The sequence below is a fragment of the Chaetodon auriga genome, chromosome 7, assembly GCF_051107435.1.
Source record: "Chaetodon auriga isolate fChaAug3 chromosome 7, fChaAug3.hap1, whole genome shotgun sequence".
In the NCBI taxonomy this organism is placed as follows: domain Eukaryota; kingdom Metazoa; phylum Chordata; class Actinopteri; order Chaetodontiformes; family Chaetodontidae; genus Chaetodon; species Chaetodon auriga.
This window is the reverse complement of record NC_135080.1, coordinates 10,000,209-10,023,488: the sequence shown is the minus strand read 5'-3', so window position 1 is coordinate 10,023,488 and position 23,280 is coordinate 10,000,209. Positions and strand designations below refer to the sequence as shown.

The following is a 23,280-nucleotide window of genomic DNA, read 5'->3' as shown; positions in this document are numbered from 1 at the left end:
CGCGTCAATGCAGATGAGGGTTCGTTTGGGTTTTTTCCTCCGCCTAGCGCGGGTGGGCGGCTGGTCGGTGACTGCTCTCTTCACAGGCAAAGAAGCCAGGGCGATCCCAACATTTCCAACAGAAAAGCGTAGCTCAAGTGATTGCAGTGCCTACAGTATTATATATATATATATATATATATATATATATATATATATATATGTGTGTGTGTGTGTGTGTGTATATATGTATGTATGTATGTGCGTGTGTATATGTATATATATACATATATGTGTGTGTGTGTATATATATATATGTGTATGTATGTGTATGTATGTATATATGTATGTGTGTGTGTGTGTATATACACACACACACACACACACACACACATATATATATACTCCTTGAGAGTTCTGCGTTATTCTATTATAGAATAACGCAGAACTCTCAAGGAGACCTTCTGCAGTATTGTGATATTGTTACTTAAGTGAAGGATGTGAATACAAATAGTATAAAAATAGTTTAGGTTCAATACACGAAAAGGAAATAGATAATAAGGTTGAGAATTAACTTTCAGCGTCAACTTTGAAACCAACATGAACGAAAAGTCCTTAAAATGCTCACAAAATTTATCATCTACATTTCCACAACTAGCCAAATTCATTGGCCGTTAATGAGCCCTGTGATGAGACTGCTCTGTGAGCGTCTGTTTCCAAGGTCTACAGCTAACTTTCAAACGCGACTTAAATGTGAAAATAACGTGAAATTCTCATGAGCACGTGAAGCATGATTTCATCCTCTCCTGAAACTATCCCAGCCCCAGTTTTCAGGACCACTGATCCTCTCATTGTGTTTCACACACTTTTGAAAGGAAGTGCACGATCTGAAACTGCAGTGGTCAGTGAGTGGCTGACAGGACTTTCCTGGCCTTTCTCTGGCTTCACTGCACGACCATCAAAGAGCGAAACTAACCCACAGTGTACATGATCATAGAGATGACCAACCAGGGGAAGGGAGGGGGGACTTCTTCAGAAAAATATTTATCATATCTTACATGAATAATAACATCGTATTCATCACTAAACCTTCCTGTCACCTACAATCATTTCTGCATGTTTATGTCTTCAACCACTAATGGACATTCATCATAGCCCCAAGCCCACAATGGTCATTTTTCACGTGAAAGACAAACTCCTAATTGTGACTTCAAAGGGGTTGTCCAAAGGAATATGGAGGCCCTGCAAAACCAACCCCTGATAAGAGAGTGCGAGACAAACAGTGCCATGATGAGGCAAGACCGAAAACAGGGAGTTGAGTCATACTATGTGTTATGTGGTGATATATTCTCACTGCAGTTGTGACCAGCGACTACGCTTCCTGCATTCGTCAGAAAGAGGAAGCGCATTTGAAAGAGCAAATTCATCCAGCTGACCTGCAGCAACGTGCAGCTGAACAAATCCAACATACCGCACGACAGCCCCACATATATGAAACAAAGTTTATTCTTTATTTTACATATCTGTACATAAACATTTCTTCCCTCAAATAAAGTTTCTGATTACAATAGGATGAAAACGATATTAACACACTTATTCATTTAAAATGACTCGTGTCAGAAAATCAACATTCACAAAATGTTGAAGAGCAATTAGAGTGAACGTATTACCAAAAGCTACGACTCCACTACAAGGCAGGCATGTTTCCTTTACACTCTTTTAGCACCTTCAAATAAACATTTCTCAGTTGAAAACTACCATTTGTGCAGAATAAAAACAGGTCGACTTTGAAATACTTTAAAATTACTGTCCAACTTAAAATGGTCTGAAGAAGTTAGTTTCCATCTGTTTTTTTTTTTTTTATACAATGTTGTTTCTTTTTTCTCTTGACTGACTTTCTACTAAATTTTTCACTATTATTTTATTTTTTTTCCCACAATTTTTGCATTTGACAGTTATAATTTAGTGGCGAATGTAGAAAGTTAAAAAGAAACAATCGCAAAGCAAGGCCGATCACTGCACAGGAAGCTGGGGACAGAATCCATGACAACACACAATCAGTTTCCTCTTCTCCCAGGAAGCAGGAAGTGCTCCTCCATCCTCAGCGCTAGGAGAAAACCACAGAAGCAAACGAAAGAGGGGTGGCCTTCTTCTGTGCTGCTGCCACCACTGGAGTCAGTGGGTCGGACAGGAAGGTAGACGTGGGGAGACGGGGGAAGCAGCGAGGAGCGGAATACTTGGGACAGAGCGGGCGGGATTTGGATCGACGCGGGGCAGAGGTGGAGTGGCCAGAAGGGAAAAGTCTGGTTTGGAGCGGGAGCTTAGCTTGGCAGAAGGGATAAGGGTGGAGTAGGGACGGGCATCTTATTTGGATAGGGTCCTCTCAGCCAAATGTTTCTGCTGGCTCTCAGCATGCCTGACGAAGAGACGGAACATAGAGTTACTTCAAATCTGGTGAAATTTTATGGTTTTCTTATTGTCAACAAGAAAATACCAAAACCAACAATGAACTGATCCCGCTAACAAGAACAAGAGACCTCCACTGGGGTCCAAACACTAGAAAACAAAACACGAGTGAGCCACACTGTTGTATTGGGTGACATGTTCCTGTATAATCATTTCTGTTGAGTTAATCCCAAATAAACAGTCAGCCCCTTCCCTCCTCTCCAGGACAGCCAACAGCACAATAACTGAATTCACAATTAATTGGGCGTATTAACTAAGACATGCATATCAACAGGATTTACAGGACAGGAACACTCCAAGCCAACAGCACAATAACTAGAAACGAATGCACCTGTTTCTCAACAACAGGTGGGTCCGCTCAGTTTCAGTGAGGGGGGTAAAGGGGGATAAACACTCACTCTTTCCTGTGACATTGTCAAAGTGAATGTTTTGGCTGTTCCTTCAGTTTTTCACTGGGACTTTAGGGCTCTTTTCTTGACATGAATGACCATGACTTTGACGACGCGACGAATAAAAAACAAAATTCGCAGCGACTTCATGCAGAGACACTGGCTCAGGGGCCCCCTCAATAATCCGCCCGTGACAGTTCTGTCACCCTGAAAGCACACTACTGCACTAAATCTGAAAGCAACCCCTAACAACTGCACTATTTACTCCAGTTTGGGTGATGTTTGTTAAAGGGGAACTCCACCGATTTTACACATTAACGTCTACTCCCAGGTCTTGAGGAATAGGCTACTGCTGCATCATGACAAACGCTGTATAAAGCCTTTTGTGGCTCCAGAGGGAGCTGCACAGAGTCTGATAAACTGTCCCAAGTGATGTCACTTCAAGACTAGTTTGAAACTGAAAATAACTGTCAGGTTCGAGAGAACTGAGCTCAGCAGACTTCTTCGGGTCACTCCTCATGTCTGCCTCTAATTAGCTGCTTGAAACTACATTAGCCACTATTAGCACCCAAACACCCAAATTTCTCTGACCAGACTGTCGGTGGTCAAGTTGCATTTTGGGTTATGTAGGTTTTGATACGACAGAAAAAAGGTGTGGAATAAAGAAAGATTATATCTACCATATATTTGGTACTATAGAAATATCTGTCAGAAAACACTAATCAATGGAGATGTTGGTTTTGCTCTTTTTCCATGAGACAATATCAAAAATATAAACTCTTTCCTGCTTTTTTCTTTAAATTATTAATTTCTCTATTACACCACACAGGTAAAAAAAGGATGGTGAATGCAGTGAATAAGCTCATCATTAAGTGCTTCATCACCTGGTGAGGTCCTCTATGTCAACCAGCATGGCATCTTGCTCCATGTGTAGTTCATCCCGAATCAGCAGCAACTGTACAAGCTCCTCATTCAGACCTGGAGTGGTAGATATAATGAGGAATAAGGAGATTACTAAATAATGTTTACAATATGGAATTACTTTAAACACTACAGTCACCACAGCTGACCAGAACACATGTTCTGTTGTGAAACCTACACTGTGGAAAAACATAAACAAAACAGAATTTGCTAATCCTTTTGGACATATACTCAATTGAAAACAGTACAGAGACAATATATTTAATGTGTGACCTCATCAACAATTATTCTGAGCTTGAGCAACATCTTTGGGGCAGGAGCAACTAAAGACTGGGAAAGTTGGGAAACTGCCCTGGTAAACAGGTTCATTGGTAACAGGTGATAGTATCTGATCAGTCTTTCACAAGCAAGGATTGAGTGAGGATGAACACGTGATTGTATAAAAGATATTAGCACATGAGCTCAGAAACAGCTCAGGAGCTCAGGAGCTCGGGGTTGTACGTGAAACACCAGACACATTTGACTGGCTAAAATGTCCCACTATTGGTTCATAAACTGACCTCACAAATCCATCGAAAACATAATGAGCACGAACAGTCAGACCACACTTCAGTGGTTGTGGTTGTTTTCACATCGCATGTTTAAGCTATTGTTCCTCCAGCTTTGCCAGACAATATGCAGCACTGACAAAACACATTTTGAGGGGAAAGTCTGTGTTGTGAGTAAAAACTGGCTCATGATTTTGGACTCATGGGGATTTCTGGAGCCGTTTTATGTACGATGAGAGATTATTCATCCCCGAGTACCAGGATCAATGATCTATACAGTGTGGTAACAGTAAATGCTCTGGGGAAGCTGTTAACTGGTACAGTTCTTTGAAGTAATATTTATAAAAGTACTTTCACATCCACTGTAAAGTGTAGGGGTCAGTATGTATGTGCATGTTTTTTCCCCATTTGCGTTCTTGCTCATTTCTGCAATTGAAAGTAGAGGTCGGTGACTCTGTGTGTATGTGTGTGTGTGTGTGTGTGCAGTCAACTCACTTTCAATCTGGGAGTGCAGGTCATTGACTATAACCTGGAGTTGTCCCAGAGTCATATCTCTCAGGTCGGTGGGCTTCAGGCTTCTTTTCATTAGACACTCACTGATATGAGGCATGTGTGGAAGCTAAAAAACACACAGAGACACACAAAAGCCTGTCATTTCCAGAATACCATCATTTTACATTCTGATCAGTATAAAAACTTTGAATAAAAACATCCAAAATTACTACACGTATACTGAATGTTTTATTTATATTAACCTAAATTTTGCATGTTGGTGCCTGGCGCAGTATACATGACTCTCACTATGATTGGGGTCTTGGACAATATTTAACAAACACGTCATTGCATCATCCTATTAGTCTGTCTTGTATGAATATATAATAAAAGAAAGAAGAAAGATTCAAATTCAGAAATGTCTTTAACTGCATCTTCATTATGTACAAATAATGGCAGCGGTGGAGCTCTGAAACAACATCACTCATTGATGGACAATTCAACAACAATTCTGTTCATCAATTCATCATCTAAATCGTTCATCAGGCCAAACTGCCAAACATTCACCAATGCCAGATTCTCCGATGTGAGGTGTTTTTGATTTGCTCCCTCTAAGAACTGGCGAGCAGGATTTTTCACTGTTTTCTGACGTTTTACACCACACATCTCATTTTTCACTGAAACAGAATAATCAGCAGGTTGTTCAGTTGCTAGTTGAGGTCTAAATTTGCCGAAGTTTCGTCAAAATGGCGTGAATTGTTAGCAGAATACAGAGAGGTCAACTCGAGTCAAATAACCAAACGAGTCTTGACTGACTGATAGTATGTGCAACCTTTTCGGTGCTCTTTCTGTGATAAACACTGCTCTTTAGCCTCTTCTGATGATGAAAGAAAAGAGCATATCACACATTCCTTGAGGAGTTCGTCACTCTGCGTACCTGGACTGTAAAGTTGGGGGATTTCAACTAGACATTGCGGTTTGGTCACAAACAGGTTGGTTAAGTTTTACACAAATAAACCGCAGATGAACTCAGTGATCTTGAGATGGTTTAACTCTCCAGCAGGGGCCAGCAGTGATACTTCTCCCACTGAGCACCTTTACCCGACATTGTACACAACAGGCTGGAGTCACCTGGTACTGCCTCACACCTCACCGACAATACGATTTCTCTTTTCACGGGAACTTTTAAAATTCCAGAGTCTTCACCGTTCAGCGCAAAATCCCACTCACCTACAGCAGGGAAAGCATATGTTGTGTAATCACAGACAAAGGTGTAGTGACAACAAAGGCTTAGAAATTACACATTATTTCCCCGTGAGTGAAAAAGAAAAGCTTCCATTTTATGCAGCATCCTGGAAGTTTTGGAGTTGTATTTGTACCAATTATTGTATCGACCTGAGGAAATATGGCTCCAACAGTGCTTTTATTTGTCAGCGCTACCTCTAATGTGCTCTTCGAACTGAATCATCATCCCTGCAAAGCTTCTGCTGGCTTTGTGTACGTGTTAATAAGTCCTGTTACCACCAGCAGTCACTCGGCATTCTCCACAGAGTGCAGCCACGAGGCAGATGATTTGCTTCTTGTTTTCTGGGCTCTCCCTCTGTCAACACTCCCATCCAACCGGTCTACATTCTTTCTCTTTCTTTCCAACACTCATTCTCCCTCCTCCTCGCTCCATCTCCAGCCCTGACAAACAGTAGGTGAGAAAATGCGTGCGCTCTCCCTCCCTCTGCATGCGCTACGTTCTGAGTGTCTGTGCGCGTTGGCGTGCGGTTGGCTCTTCTCGCTAGTTTCTCACCCCTCTTTCACTTTCACATTGGCCCGGATGCAATTGTACTGGAGGCTGCCATGTGTCAGTTTCAGTTTCGAGCCACTCGACGCACACAAGGCTGTGACTTAAAGGTGACAGAGAGAGAAATGTGATGTCAAAGACAATGCGACTGGGTGATGGGAAATGTTTGAGGAATGTGCGTGAGTTCTGACTTCGTCGTGAGTTTCTGTGGTGGACTGGTCACAAATCTAAGTTAAAAATACTGTCTGAGGATTCAATACCAGCAAACAAGCCTCCTGCAATGACTCAACATAAGACTGAGGAACTACACTCCTATTTGAATGAAGCTGAGGGAGAGAACTGACGATTTACAGTGGAATTTAAATCTCTCTCGGCCCCCTTTTCTCTCTCGCTAACTTTCTTGCTTTCTCTATTTGTACAGATTTAGGAAAAACCCACACTTCCAGTTCACAGACAGACATTTGGATGCAGGATTACTGCGCTGGCCGAATTCCCATTCTGTACCCTTGACGAGCGAGTGAGACAATCCAGCTTAATTAGAACTGAATCGAACTAACTGGCAGCAGAGTGACTGATCTGAGGCCGTTCTGGTCCAACAGAACGCCTCACCTCTTTTTCAGATGAGCTCAAGAACCCCTTCACTGACACCACCTGCTCCTGTTCCTGCTGTGTTCATTTTAATAGATTTGAATGCAGATGTTAAGAATTACTACACACAGTGAACTGTTAAAGTCATTTTTTTTTCATAGAATGAAATTTAAGCTATTTCAACTGTTTATCAAGTAGTTTTAGCGAATGCTTTCATCTGTTTATCCTTTACTTTTAGTTTCAACTATTTATTCATCTATTTTACCTATTTCACCTGTTTTTATTACCTGCTTATTTGTCATCATTATTATTATCCATTACCTTTAACTATTTCATCTATTTATCCTTTAATTTTAGCTCATTTCCATGACTTTTAGATAATTAGATAGTAAATTATCTCCTCTTGGCTGTCTAAACCATTTATCGGTTGTTTTTAGCTAATTATTTTGACTACTCACTTTTTCATGCAATTCCTGCAGCAACATGTGGCTTTAAGGTGTTGACTGAGGTTGACGGAAGGCGAAGAACAGCATCACACCAATACGTAATCGTCTTTGGATGGATATATCTTTCTATCAAATCATAATTTGCATGATATTGTCCATCCATCCATGTAACCCAGGCCACTGCGGAAGTACCCCCTGGTCAGGAATCACTGTTCAACGGAAGCATTTAGCACATGTAGGTTCTGCAGTCTAATAGATCTCTGGTGTTGTGGACATGGCAGGCGGCTGTAACCTTAATACATCTTAATATTCACTGTGTGTTCAGTACGGATGTGACAGTGATGTCTTCTGACTGCTGAGCACTGCTACATCCCTAAACACTCAAGTCAATGCTTTCCGGCGTATGAATTATAGATGGACCCGGCCGAGCTGCCCTTCTCTTCCCTGAATAAGTAAAGCGGCTCTGCCTGCAAGTCCGGGTGGAAATATAGTGTGCACGTAAGTCTGCCAGTGTGAGTGTGCATGTATGTGTGTGTGTGTGTGTGTGTGTGTGTGTGTGTGTGTGTGTGTGTGTGTGTGTGTGTGTGTGTGTGTGTGTGTGCTTCTGAGAGGGCAGTGAGGCAGATAGAAACAGATGAAATAATGATGAGCGGGGTCGTCATCACCTTCCTTCCACTAAATGGAGGCAGAGGAAGAGTGGAGGCCAAGGGGGGCTGGGGGAAAGCTTCCTGTGACATCATCTCAACATGCGTATGACCCAGTCAGCTCCCAAATAATACTCATATGTTACTGAAACACAACCCACCCATATGTGCCCACTTACTTTAATAATGGACCAGATGCCCATTTGTTCAAAGGGCAGCATGGAGAAATATTTAATGTCATCCAATGACACATGTTGCCCAGAATACAGGCTGCTTGGCGTTCTTCTCACTCATCTTGGTGATGAGCAAAATATGACTTTATGATGTGTTTCCATTACATCTCAGTGTCATATAAATGTCAACGTGATGTAGTGCCACATCACTGATAGAAAGTGGGACAGAGGCTATTTCAAAACCTTCTTCTTAAATGATCAGCACAAGTGTATCAGTAAATGGAGAGTTACCACAAAAACTGAGGCGATCTTGATGTTTTAAGCTTTTGGTTTAGGTTTGAAACCACCATCAGGTGCCGGTAGAGGTGTTGTGAGCTTCTAAGGAAATGGAGCTGTTTACGTGAAACTGAGAGCAATAGGTGTTGATATACGTGTATTGACATCTTACAAATTGTGTAGGCCTGTGCTGTAATTGATGCAGCTGAGCACACCTGATATATGGTTCATAATGTTGGTTTTAACCCTGAAATAATTGATTGTTTTGGCCATTTGGGACCAGAGGAAACAAGCTGTAAACACAATGAGAACATATTACCACCTTTTAATCGATATGGCAAACTTGTTAGCAGACATGGAGCAACATTAGCCTTCATTTGGAGTCATGTTTCTGGCCTCTAAGCGACTGCAAGTTCAATAATCACACTAGCTCCTGAACAAAATATCTGGTGCTTTAGCAGCTAATTGTTGCACTTTCCTCACCAGCTTATACTTACTTTGTCTGTCCACTGCTTGGTGCTGGGCAGGTAGCTTACAGCAGGTTTTTTTTATAGCATTTTGGGCTGAAAATGGCTGCTTGAGTTGCAGATGACTACAATGATGAGAGCGATGAGAGTGAACTGAAACAGTAAAGCTGCGGGCTGGAAAACCTAAACAATGAGCTGAAAGATGTGATAAAGCTCCGTAGAGCTGAGGGGAACGGCTGAATCCGTCATAACTCATCACTACAATAAACCCCTTTGACATACAAGCACTCATGTGACCTATTGTTCATATAAAAGTAAAAGCAAAAGCTTGAAACAGCAAATATGCCTCATCCTTGTTTGGAGTGACTATGGTCCATAAATGAGTGCACTTGCATGCTAATCAGTATAAAGCTACTGAGCTCTTGGTTCAAGCTATTCTTTTTACATAAATTTTGTAATGTCAAACAGAAAATTAGGCCAGTTTTGCAACTTTTTTGGGAAAAAATTATCGATATTGGTGTAAAATTTCACGGTCTAAGCATTACTGTGTGATTCTGATACTGACCAGGTCGGCCACTGGTGACTTCTTGCGATTCTGTTTCTCCACCTCCACCTGCATCTTGGCCATGGGTTTGGCCATAGCCAGGGCCAGCTTTGCTTCTGCCTGCAGCTTCTTCTGTCGACTCAGGAAGTCCATGTCCTCCAGAGACTCCGAGTCATCCTCTGTGGTGTCCCTGTCCGAGTAGGACGAACTCTGCTTGGACTGCGGGGAGAACAGTGTCGGAAGAGGATGAGGGAGAGAAGACAAGTGTGGCAAGGTGGAATAAAATATGAAGGAGAAAGTGAGCAGCATAAGAAATGAGGGAGAAAAGAGTGTACAGTAAAGGTAAGAGAAGGGTTGTAATGAAGGAAGGAAAGAGGGAAAGATAAGAAAGGCCAGGTCAGAGGATTAATGTTTATGCATTCTTGGCATTTTGGTATGTAGGTTTTACACGCTGACAGGACCGTCATTGCACATCAGATAGGACGAGAGGCGAGAGAGGATGAACGTGTAAGGACATGATAATTCTCTTTTTACTCTTTCTGTTAAATGTGTCTCAGGCTGACAGGAGGTTAATGCAGCCAGTCATCCATGGCCAGTGCGAGCGCATTCCAATTCACCTCTCATTTGCTGTCTATGAATTGGTTAGCAGGGCAGAAAACGTGAGCAGAGACATTCATAGAGCAACTAAACTGCCAGCTATCTCTCTGGTTCTTAATGAATACCTCCCCCTCGCCGCTTTCACTCTTGTTCTATCTCAATCTCACTTTTACACAATCAGATCTTTACACTTTGATGCTTTCTTTAGTTCTGTACATCACACTGCGTAGTGATTTCAAGGTCCTTTTTTTCATCCTTGAATTCTGGAGAAATACTGTAATAACTGTGCGTGGGCTTCAAAGTGCACGGGCGGTCATCAGTGCGTACCATGGGGGACAGGGGTGTGTCCAGACTGGTCTCCGTCTTGCTGTCATCTGCATCACTGTCCTTGTCGCTGCCGCTGTCATTGACAAAACAGATCTGTAGGTTCATCCCACTCTGCAGCCTGCAGGGAGGGACAGAGACAGAGAGGGAGACATGTTAATACTAGCAGAAATGCAGATAACAGTCAAGTCAGTTCAATGCTGGCACTTTCTGCAGCACTGACTCGGACCAGGGCCAAAACAGGCCGCAATGTCAACAGCACCGCTGTTAATACAAATGACCTGTGACGGGTTCAACAAAGTGCTTTGCTTCAATAAAGGATTTAGAGTGCTTTGAGTATGCACACTGCACTGTGTGCACTGCGCCGTGTGTTTAAGGGAGAAAAACTGCAAACAATTGAGAAAAATAGAAAGAAAATCCGAACAGACTCTAGCTGCCTTCTTCAACAGAGCAAACTGCCAACTGTGGATTAAGGAGGGCTTGTGTTTTTAATCATTTCCCCTCTTGTCTCCTATATGGATCGATCCAGGATGCCTCCAGAAGGTCTGACCCAATCTGCCTGCGGCCGGTGGGAGTGGTTTTTGTGCCACAGAGGAGCAGAATACCACTAGGTGCAGATCCAGCCCACTGTGGATCAATAATCTGCTTATTCAATGCAGTAATTACAAACAGAGCTGATTGGTTACGCAGCATAGATCCAGTCAGTCCTGATTAAAATAGTGATGGATTGTTTTTTTTTTTTTTTTTTTTTTCCTGGAGAGGCATCATCAAAAGCCTCCTTATAACTTGAATTTGCGGTAATAGGTTGTGGAAGCATTTACTAACGTTTCTGATACAGTGTGACACCTCTACAGCGTGGAGCCTGACTGATATATCTGCCAGTATGAGCTCACTGCATATACATTAGCATTACTGTTGGCGAACGTGTCAGCTGATAAGTAACAAGAAGCTGCAGTGCAGAAATCTCAAAGATACGTTTGAACTCATTTACAAAGGGTATCACCATATACATAGTTTATAATAAGAGAACAGTTTATCTTTTAACTATATAATGTCTCACTCTGTGCATATCTAGGCTCCTTTACAATTGAAGCTGCAGATTGAAATACTTGACAGAAATCTGATAAAAATGTTGCCTTTTTGATACATTTTGTGGTTTGGAGTTGAGTGAAGAAGACATTTAAGGGATAGAAGAATATTGGTCAATACATCGTTATTGGATTCTTCAAAAATCAAATATCAATAACAATCCAGTGTCTAAAAACTGTATTATCTGAAACTGGCTGTCTATGAATTTGTCTGTCATCCTGTCATGTCATCGTCTTCCCCGTAATTGTCAATGAGGCATTAAGCATCACAACCAGTCATTAATCTGTTGCAGCAATATTGAGAAATCCATGTGATTCAAATCACAGGAACACAAAGAACAGTGTGTTTACAGAACATCTAGTTCCAGTAAGGTACAGTGTAGGAGGTGGTAATAGTGTGTGTGTGTGTGTGTGTGTGTGTGTGTGTGTGTGTGTGTGTGTGTGTGTGTTTGTGCACTCGTAAGTGTCTTTTGGGAAGTGATAGCCACAAGGGCTGTCTGTGTGAGGCTCATTTACGCTGCACTAATCCTGTCTGCTTCCTGTCATTCTCTTCCTCCCTCTTTGTTCTTTCTTCATTGGTGACCATGACAGTAAATCTACGCTTTCAGATTTATACCCTCCTCAGCTTTTTTTAACCCTCATGTACAGTCAAAGCTCATGTTCTTTTGACATTTAACTGCCGCCCTTTCAGTGCACCCTTCTCCAGAGAATTATGAGACAACAAAACATACTAGTAAACTAGAAGACAATCTTGAGAATGAAGTAATAAGATAGGGGTCTTACCGTGAGGACAGGCTGGGTTTGCCACTCTTGCTGCAGCTGGTGTAGATGCCTGGCCCATCGTCAAAGAAACTGCCCAGGGCCAACTTCTGCCTGATAGACTCCCTCTCATTCTTTTGGGCCTGCAACAGGAGATTAACAAGATAAGGTTACCTTTTCATGACATTTTTGCTGACTTATTTTGCAGTTTCAGAATGAGGTCAGGCAGACGTCTTCCTCAAAGACTCCTGTTGTCATGGCACCTCAAATCCAGGTACTTATCTATAGTTCCTGGCATGCTGTATCACCTTTATACAATTTCCCCCTGACATGAGCTAGCTGTATGCACAAATACAAACGCTGTTTCCCCAGGCACTTCCTGACAGTCCAGAACACGAGTGCAAGTGTATTTATAGGAGCAGCTTCCTCTTAATTTGCAGAAAGAGGTTCAGTGTCATCCAAGCAAGCTCTGATACAAAGTGTGGAGTCAGCTGAAGTACGGAAAAAAATGGGTAAAAATATCTAAGCAGGGTTACATTACAAGTTCACATTACCAGCATTCACAAGCAGGTGGTGCTGTTGTCTCAGAGAACAACCAGCGAGCACTACAAAACCCACACACACACACACAAGGTGGATCTTCTGATACACGACATACACAGGATTAAGTTTATGCATGGTAAACTCCAGAAGAAGAACAGTCATAGATGCTTCATACATGCTTAAATCTGCAAGAATCCCGACATTACACGACTCCACAGGCGCCCTCACTTGGCCTCTTCCCAATCCTGAATTCCGAACTCAGCGAAGCTTCAGCTTTGGCAGCACTTCACACACGCTCACACACCCCAGCCCCCATAGGATGTCTCGTCTGTGCTGATCCGAGGTAAACACAACCAACTGAGGTCCAAACAACTAATGAGGGAGTCAGACTGTTTCTGATCAAATGAGGAGAGCTCAATTCTCTGAAGCCCCTTTCGCACATGCTACACAAGAATGAGAGCCCAGATTTTTGTAATGGCACTACGACTTAGGAAGCACTTTCTATGGCCTTTAAGAGGCTGCAGAGGGTTTTCTGTCCATCAGACACAGAATCAGCCTAAACACTGCAGCGCTCCTGCCCCTCCCTCCAACAGAAATCAGTAGGCCTGAAGGACAAGAGGAAAGCTCTGGCATTGTGTTGTGACACGTTGGAAGGCCCTAAACCCAAGGCTGGGAACTTTGAACATTTTATGTTTGATGGTTTAAAAAGGGGCTTTCTGATGGTCTAAACACAACAGGAACCTCCTTTCCTTCTCTGTCTATCCCTTCCAACATTTCTGGTCTGTATCTCTACCTTCACTGTAGAATAAAAGCAAAAAACTAAGAGTGGAATCAAGGTGGGAAGGTGGTGAGCAGGAAAGAGGTGCCAGTGGTGTTGGCCTGGAGTGCCTTCCTCTTTGGATCCATCTGTTTTACCTTTCCACTTTCTCCTCTACACATCTTGCACCTTTCTCATCTCTCTGCATTCTTCACATTCCCGTGCTGTCTTTACCCACCTGATTCAGCCTCAGCAGTCGTTTGTCTTGCTCTCTCTTCCTCATTATCCTCAATTCCACTCATCTCCTTCCATCTCCGCTTCCCTCCATCAGCCTCAGGCCTCTCCTTTTCTTCCACCAAGCCATCTCTCTGCTGCTCATTCTGTTCCTCCCTCTCCAAATTGCTTATCACAGCTTCACCTCTCTCCCACTCGTTTTCTCAACTCCTTCGCTCCCTCCTTCCCTCCCTCCCTCGCTCTCTGTCTGTCTCTCCTGACAATTGTGTGCAGGCGTTGGTGAGAGTGCCTCCACCAAGGACAAATTAGCATAATCCCACTCCACACAAGAGCCCGCAAGACGCACTTGGCACTGCCAGCACACACACTGGCACGTAGAGGGGTGGACTTGGCACTGTTCCTTTGTGTGTGTGTGTGTGTGTGTGTGTGTGTGTGTGTGTGTGTGTGTGTGTGTGTGTGTATGTGTGTTTGAAAGATAGCCTGGGGAGTCAAGATGAACACACTTGAGAGTTTGAGTTCATTGCTTCAAAGGCGCAATAGCAGCCTGTGTGGTACAGTGCAGGCACATATTTATGTACGTGCACATCACTCAAATGTCATACAAGCCTGAATACAACACGGCTGACAGACTGTCAGTCAAGTTACTCCACAGAACAGCTGCTCCAAGCAAAGACGAAAACCAGAGGCAGCAGGTTCACTGAGCACTGTTAACTGTCGGCTCCCCTGCGAGAGGTGAGGCGCTGAGACGATACAAAAACGGGGGTAATGCTGAGGCCCAGGTGGAACGGAAGTGTGACACATTCAGGGAAGCTCAGGGGGCATTTTGCATCAGAATACTGAGTAATCAAACAGGATCAGCATCAGCGTAAACCTCTTGCAAATGCAAGGACCACACACGCTCTCTGGTGTAGCTTCTCAAACTAAAAACAAGAAGATTTCCACACTGGAAGGAACTCTGGTAACTTAACTCAGAGATGGGTGATCACAGAGCCAGTGATCATAACCAACTGATCAACTGTCCAAGCAGGTCATTAGCTTCACTCGCTCAAATCAAAAATTTCAATCAGTTTTTCAGCTCATATCGCAAAATCAAGAGAAACAGCAGGTGACGTCCAGCATTTTATGTCCAGCGATCGGGGCTGAGAATTGAGAAAGATAGGAGGCAGAACACAGAGCATATGCTGCTGCAGTGATTCAAAGCGAAAGCATTTCATACCTCGCCACTGCTAAGCTCATCAGCCCTCAAGGACAAACTAACGTGCAACTAACTTTGGCTCACATTTGTGATTTATACAAACGTGGACACACAAGGAGACACTTTTGCTCAAGGCTACTGATGACATGAGATGTTTTAACATAGAGCTAAATATGAACCTTACTCGTTTTTCTTGTTGAACCTCTTCACATAATGTTGGCTGTGAGAAAGTCAGGGTGAAATGCGTTGCTTCCATCATTGACTTTAAATATCTAATTTTGTCCAACCAACACCCAAAACCCAAAGATATTCAGTTAACAATCATAGAAAACAACAAATGACAGTCACATGGTGAAAAAGTCCCACAGCACCAAACGTTTGCACTCGTCTGCAGCTGGATTAGCATGCAGGACATCATCTGTGCATCCCACACCTGCCTGTCAACACAACTTCCTGTCGAAATGTCACCTGTTAAACAGCATGTTTTTGTTGTGTGTGTGTGTGTGTGTGTGTGTGTGTGTGTGTGTGTGTGTGTGTGTGTGTGTGTGTGTGTGTGTGTGTGTGTGTGGGCTGTGTCTGGTAACACAGTCATCATGGGAGCCCCATAAAACATTTACAAAGGTGTGGAAGACGCCACTGAGAGGTGGAGGTGTGAAATGGGCAGTAAATACTTGCTCCTGCCTCTCCTTCCTTTTCCATTGAATTCTTTCACCTTTCATCTTGTCTTTTTCAATCTTACCCGCTGTCACTTCTCGAAACGCATTGAAAGTAAAATAGATGAATTTTCAAATCCTCTTTAATGCAGGAAGCAATCAAATCCTGTCATGTTCACAGTTTCCATGTTTGCTTATGGCTCCTCTTCCAGGTGTGACTTTTCAAATGTCGTTTTGGGTGAATGAAATGCTGAAGTTGCATTTCAAAGGCTGGAAACACACAAACTTTCAGCTCTTTTGATTGGCTCTCTCACTCAAGTGGTCACAAATACATTTTTGTAACCTTTTGTGTGCTTTCCTGGTTATTTCTCCCTCTAGAGGTGCTTATACAATCCTGAAATGGCAAATTATCCAAACTTATCTGCCTGTTTCCACATGATGACATGGAAAATTGCTGGATCCATTACATTAGCATTTTAAGATGCATGTGGGAAAGGGAACAGAGAGCTGGAGAGAAGAGAATGAGTGACAGTCCTAACCACCTCCCTCATTTCCTGGCTTTGAGCGCCAGAGTCGTCGCCATCCAAATTAGATTGGGAGGAACACAATTGGGCTAATTTGTGTTTTTCCTCAAATTCACCAAGCAGTTTCCTCTGCTGAAAAGCCCTCATTGACAAAGACATTTTCTCCTCCACTCTGCACTATAACCATTCATCCGCAGACCTAGAGGGTGATTTAGCTCTGGCTATGGACGACATGGTGCTTGTTTTGAGCCCTCAAATTTTCCCTAAAAATCTATATTACAGGAGGGAGATGAATTTAATTATCTGCACTAACAAAGCGCCTCCTCTTTCTCCCTCCCCCAAATTGCTGGCTCTTGTGGTCAGAAATTGTTTAGTCGTTGAGATCTGAGATGTGTAAAACTTTGTGTGTGTGTCTGCATGCCTACACATTTCTGTCCTTTGCTTTACTCTGATTCCAGTCTCCCTTTTAGCCTCCCTAAAAAACCCCAAAAAGCTAAATGACATGTCACCTCTTCTTTTATTAATAGTCCTTTCTCCTTTCTTCTCCTTCTCTCCATTCCTCACTTTATTTTGTGCTCAAAGGAGGCTATTCACTAGCCGACACCTCACCGCCTGGTTGGAGACAAGAACCCACTGTTCACATACACACACGTGCACACACACACGCACAGAAAAGCAGGTCTTGTGAGAAACAGTGAAAAGCATGACGTGTGTTTGGAGGAATCAGGACAGCTTCACTGTGATATTTATTCCAGGCCTGACAGCGAGCTGCTGCTGAGCTCACAGCTCTACAAACAGATACAAGGTCACTGTGTCTTCTCTCTGTGTGTGTGTGTGTGTGTGTGTGTGTGTGTGTGTTTTGACTGTGCTCTTTGGCTTCACAGTTCGCACAGATATTCCTGCAAGCCCAGATTTGACTATAACTGCATATACTCACACGTGTCTCTGAAAGTATTAGTCTAAAATCAATGTATATTCCATTTAAATTAACTAGACAGTTTGGGAAGTACGTGCATTTGTTTTCTTGGTAAGACTAAGGCAAGAACATTTATACCGTTCTTGTACGCAAAAATCTGTTTCTATGGCCGGCAGCAGGGGGACTTAGCTTAGCATGAAGACTGGAAACAGGGGGAAACTGCTAGCCTGGCTCTATCCAGTGTTTACAAATCTGCCTACTGCCACCTCTAAAGCTTTCAAATTAACATGTTATTACGTTCATTTTTTGGCTGGGGTTTACTTCAGCAAGCGTCCGCTGGCAACCTCACAGTGACATCAAGACTCCAGGAAGGAAGGCTGCTAGTTTCCCCTCTACTTCCTGAAGCTAAGCTAACTTCAGATTTACTGTACAGACATGAGAGTGACACAGCAAGTGTCAAAAAGAAAGCAAATAACTGTATTTCCCAAAAGTATAGTCTGAAAACGTATGTGTGTATAAGACTGCTTTCTTTTGTCGTGCTATCTGAGACTTGTCTGTCTATGCGGTGCAGCATTCCATCCCAGATAAGGCACCTGACCTCTGACCCCTCATGCAGTTCAGCCTCAGGTCAGTGCAAGGCTGCTCCTGTCACTCAGATTGGAAGTGAACAACTCAGCAAGTGGCAGTGGGCTGTCTGTGTGTGTGTGTGTGTGTGTGTGTGTGTGTGTGTGTGTGTGTGTGTGTGAGTGTGTGTGTGTGTGTGTGTGTGGTGGTAAAAGACGTGGGGGAGGGTTATAGTGTGATAAAAGGGAAAAAAAGACAAGGGGGGAGAATGACAAAGGGAGGGAGGAGAGATGGGGAGCATGAAGTGGGTTTAGACAGGACAATAGGTCTCCAAGTGACATTTGAGCTTTCTCTCTACGAGATGGCCACGCTGTGGATTTGTGGGAAAAGATTCAGCGGAGGAATCTGTTTTTTCTGCCAGAGAATGAAGCAGATTTAAGGATAAAACCCTGGTTACTCACACCATTATGTCATAGCTTTGCCCCAAATATTTAAGCACTTTAATACCCAAACTTCAAGCATTACGTCACCCTCGGTCTTTTGGCTGTAACATATAGCTCCAGACAAAACCCAAAACCCTATTAAAGGAAAATTGAGAAATATGCTCTATTGCTGAGAGTTAGATGAGAAAATCGATACCAGTCTCATGGCTGCCTTCAGCAGGAGCCGGGAGGCTGTTAGCTTAGCTTAGCATAAAGACTGGCAACAAAGGGAAACGGCAGGTCAGCTAGGAAACAAAATCTGCCTACCGGCTCCATTAAAGCTCAATGATGATATTTCATCATTAAAACACTATAAATAAGTTAAATGTCAAACCATTCCTTTAGCAAAACATAGCAAAAGCAGTTGTGAGTGTGTGTGTGTGTGTGTGTGTGTGTGTGTGTGTGTGTGTGTGCTACATGTATCACCTCTATTGAGCACCCTGATTTTTCCAGTCGCCCTCAGCATGCATTAGTTAATTAATTCATGAATAAAACGGACTGGAACAAGGCACACACAAACGTGACATTATCCTTTACCTCTTTGTAGTCGTCACTGAGGTAGAGGCTGGATGTCTGCCTGATGACATCATCCACTCCACCACATCCATCCATATTATCCAGCGCCTCCCTCATCCTCCCCTCCCTCCTTGTCTTCCTGTCTTTTCCTCTCTGCTCAGTAGGTTAGTCCAGACTGACTCCTGAGTCCACTCAGTACGCATCATATTCCCAGCCAACTCACGCCTGCCATGGTTTGACATAAGAAAAAGAAAAAAATCTACTCCTCTACTGGTGGCTTCTCCTCGTATTTCTCTTACATGTTGTGACACCGTTTCCCTCTCACTTCCCTGCACTTTCTGAGGACTCCGCTCTCTCCTGTTGGTTTCCACTGTGGTTCTGCCTCTCCCACAGGACGGTGCAAGCACAATGGTCAGAGGTAAGGCCCCTTTAGACCCTCCCTGCCTTCCACCCTCTGGTCAGGGCGGCCTCTCGCAGCCAGAGAGAGCAAAAGAGAGGGAGAAACTCACACTGGCGTTTCTTTTTTTTTTTTCTGTTTTCACGCCCTGACGTGAGGACAGCAGCTGTTCGCAACCAGTTTGGAAAGAGACACCACAGCCATGGGATAGCCAGTGTGTGTGTGTGTTTATGGCAATGTACTTGTGTTGAGTGTATCCATGTGTGTGTGTTTAGATGCCTCCTGGTGGGTCTGGAGCCTCTCCTGGACACTATCTCTCACCGTCTATATTTATTCTCCCTCTGTTAGACCCAGGACTCCTTTCTGACTTTTTCCTTTTAAGCTTCGTAGCCCCTTTATCGGCAATGGCTTACAATTCCATGTCTGTCTGTGAAAGAGATTAACTTAAAATGTAGATTAGCCTACATATTTGTGGGTGAAATGAATGTAAAAGTGTGTGTGTTTACGTAACAGAGGAGGTAGCGCGCTCCCTTCCTGCCAAGGTAAAAATAGTGCCCCGTCTGGACTCCAAAGCCAGCAGCCCCACAGCCCCGGCCAGCTAAATAAACCCTGACAGAGCACAATGGACCATTAGTCTGGCACACAAACACACATGCACGCACAAAGTCACTCACTCTCTCGCTCGCACAGGCAGAGATTGCTTGTGCCTTGTATCACTGACTTACATTTTCAATCTGAGCTCTCCACGGTGTGTAATGATCTCATCTTAGCGAGACGCTATCGACCCGTGACTCATATATTTGTCATAGCCGCCCAGACAGAAAATTATGTCCGCATATGGCTGCAGAATCACATTGCAGGGGAACATGACTTCACACAAACACACAAACCATCAGCTGGTTACACAGAGAAATGGCAGGCATGGCACGGGATTGAAAACCATTACCGTACTGAAGTGGAATTAAACTCATAATTCATATGCACCAGAACAGGGGATCGCAGCTTTCCTGTGTAATGATTACATGGAATGCACATTAGAGATTATTTTTCTTGTTTGATTAACCAGTTGATTATTTTTCAGTTGGTTGCTTAATTGTCTATGAAATGTCAGAAAAGAGTGAAAAATACCACAATTTCCCTGAGCGCGTGTCGTCTTCAAATTGCTTCTGTTGTCTGATAAACAGTCCAAATCCAAAAGATGTATCACTTCAAAAAGGATTAAAAAGAGAGAAAATCCTCATATTTGAGATGCAAAAGAAGTGGAGGTAAAACTGACTGTTTTAGCACTGCAGTACTGTAAACAATTACAAAAGCAGCAGGCTGGCACCTTAGTGCTTTTTGCATCAGCAGCACAAGCCAACACACACATACATTTTGCTGCAGGGCTGGCATAAAAAATGCACTACACCTGTCAAGAAACTAGAACTATAACTATACTAAACTGAAACAATGGAAATATCATAAGCCTTGGAGAAATACACAACGCTTTAACCCCGACCTTATGCAGAGCAAAAGCCTTTTTTTTTTTAAAAAGTTCTGTACTGTTTCTTTCTCTCTTTGAAGCATCAAACCTCCACCTGCCGACTGACTCAGAGGATGAATCATGCCAAATAGTCAGAGATCTAATGGGAAGACGAGGATATCTGATAAGAAATAAAATAGCCAGCCAAGGACGTGAGGGTATACAAGAGAGAAGAGAGGAGAAAGACAAGAGGGAAGAAAACGGCAACTGATACTGATGAACATGAATCACATTCATCTGTTCGAGAGAGAGAAGAATCGCAGATGAAGACAGTTGGGGAATAATGCATTTGCATGATAACATCAAAGAGCATTTGCGCACGCACGCACGCACGCACGCACACACACACACACACACACACACGCCCCCACCCCACACACACACATGGGTTAAATGAAAAAATAGGAAGTGGGTTTGATTCAGTGTTGATCCCTAAGGATTATGGGTAGAGTACAGCGAATTGTCTGCCTGTCTCCTGAATCCACCCACACTGGACTGTTGCTGCTGCTGCTGCTGCTGGGGGACAATACAGACAGTATACGCACACGCACGCACGCACTCACACACACACACACAAACACACAGGCGAATAAAACTGTTGTTAGTTGTGAACGAGAGTGGCCTGTTTGGGGCTGACGGGTGGGGCAGAGTCAGCCCCAGTGGTTCTCTGCTTCATTACTGAGGCTGACTTCATGGTGAAGGTGAAGTCAGTGCTGATTCAAATGGGATACGAGGCCGAGAGGGAGGGGTTACCTGGGTTACCGGTTGGGGTCTATGAACACCCACACGCATCTACACATGTGCACAAAAGCGCAGCCTCAGCCTCAGTTCAAGGGCAAAGACTGGGGATAGCTCCAGCTGCATATTTGAGACGTACACACAGGTTAATAACTCTGATGCTTGGCTGTGGGGTCAGCTGAGGGGGTGAGCAAACGGGAGAGAGACACACACACACACACACAGAATGGCTTATTGTTCCAAGTGAACAGAGGGTGACTGTGGGAGAGAGGGCTCCTGGCACCTCCTGTATGCCTGGGATCCAAGGCCAGTGGCGCTGTGCGTGTGTGTGAGCATGCATATGGCCGATACCTCCACCCGTGATGCACTTTCTGTTTTTTTTTATCAGCCACACTGTGTTTGTTTATAAGTTTCTGTATCTGCAAACCGGCACACACTGCTCCTTCATGTCTATGTGCATGCACACCAGAGCACGTTTACTGGCACATTCGAGAGGAGCGCTACACACTCTGATCTGATCTTATTTTGGAAAGCAGGAGGAAAAGAAATGGGGCTGCTACCATAGCAACGTGGTGCGAATTTCTCCATGGCGATGCTCTGTGTTCCAAACAAATTGGGCTGTGAAAGGAGCGCGGGGCGACCCATCGGGACGTCCGCTAACTCACACAGAGGCTAGTGTCTGACGGAGCTGAACTTCTGGCAAATTGTATAATATTAGGACAAAGTATAGACTTGTCTGAAAGGAAAAAGAGGTTGGCTGCACAGGAGAGGTGTGATACTGGGGACTGAAATCATGCCAATCACATTACAGAGAGCATCTAATAATGGAACTTCTTAACTAGACTCGTGTCTTGTTCTAGCTGTGTGTACGAGAACAAGTAATGCTCTTACTTTCCCATCAAATATTGCTGTTTACATACTGTAGTATAATAGGGCTGAGCAATGTGACCTGAAGTATACACACTTCAGATGTAACAATAATTATTATTTTAGCCCTGATACATACCTGGTGGGCTGGGATTGAATCCTTTTCTCTTTATACAAGAATTAGTCGAGTCTGTGTTTATCTTAGCTTAGCATAGAGACAGATAAACAGCTAGCATGGCTCTGTCTTAGTGTAAACATGGTAATTTGTTTCAGGGGGAGTTAGACGCTATAATGACTTCCTGGCAAACTGGATTAATTTATTACGTGAGTAATTTCATACATTTGGTTTATTGCCCAGCCTTATTGATCAGCTCTGTCATAGCACGATCCATCAGTGGCATCTACAGTACTGCTAGTCCTCATTTATAATTCATCAGGCCACACCTCATATACTGTTACACTGAGCTCTCCTTCCCCCCTCCTCAGTCAAGCGGGACAAACTGCACGAGCTTGTAGACACATATGCATAACATAAATACACATAAGTCCTCACACACACTGCGGAGTGTGTGACAGGATTCAACGTTCAATCATAGTTCCTGGGGTCTTGGCACGCTGACAGTATTCCTACGGCCCGGGATGACACACTGCAGCCAAGCTGATAAATCTCACCATCACCCTTCAGCCTGCTGGTGCTATGATACTGCACAGCAAGATTTATAGATTCACATGAGGATCTGAAAACGGATGATATATCGAGACCTCGCTTGCTACTAAACACACTGTCGAACAGCGCACTTTTAGCTCACTTACATTAAGCTCTTAACAAAATGAAGAGCAGCATCAAGATGAAGAGGACGGCTGCAGCGGATGATTTAA

At 43.5% G+C, this 23,280-nt stretch overlaps 1 protein-coding gene across 7 annotated transcripts in view; it reads right to left on the bottom strand.

The window, feature by feature from the left end:
- Positions 1-1,467: 1,467 nt before the first annotated feature.
- The window catches only part of schip1 (schwannomin interacting protein 1), a 191,277-nt gene continuing 169,464 nt past the window's right edge, over positions 1,468-23,280 (bottom strand). For 5 of the 7 annotated variants that reach the window (XM_076735488.1, XM_076735489.1, XM_076735491.1 and 2 more), the window contains 6 exons: positions 12,518-12,636; positions 10,650-10,767; positions 9,747-9,944; positions 4,799-4,922; positions 3,719-3,812; positions 1,468-2,395 (listed from right to left, as the gene is read on the bottom strand). In XM_076735488.1, the coding sequence (XP_076591603.1) occupies positions 2,344-2,395; positions 3,719-3,812; positions 4,799-4,922; positions 9,747-9,944; positions 10,650-10,767; positions 12,518-12,636 (705 nt within the window). In that variant the 3' untranslated portion in view covers positions 1,468-2,343. Of the gene's footprint in view, positions 2,396-3,718; positions 3,813-4,798; positions 4,923-9,746; positions 9,945-10,649; positions 10,781-12,517; positions 12,637-18,898; positions 19,010-23,280 lie in introns of those variants that run through there. The other 2 variants (XM_076735493.1, XM_076735494.1) reach the window with 2 other exon arrangements.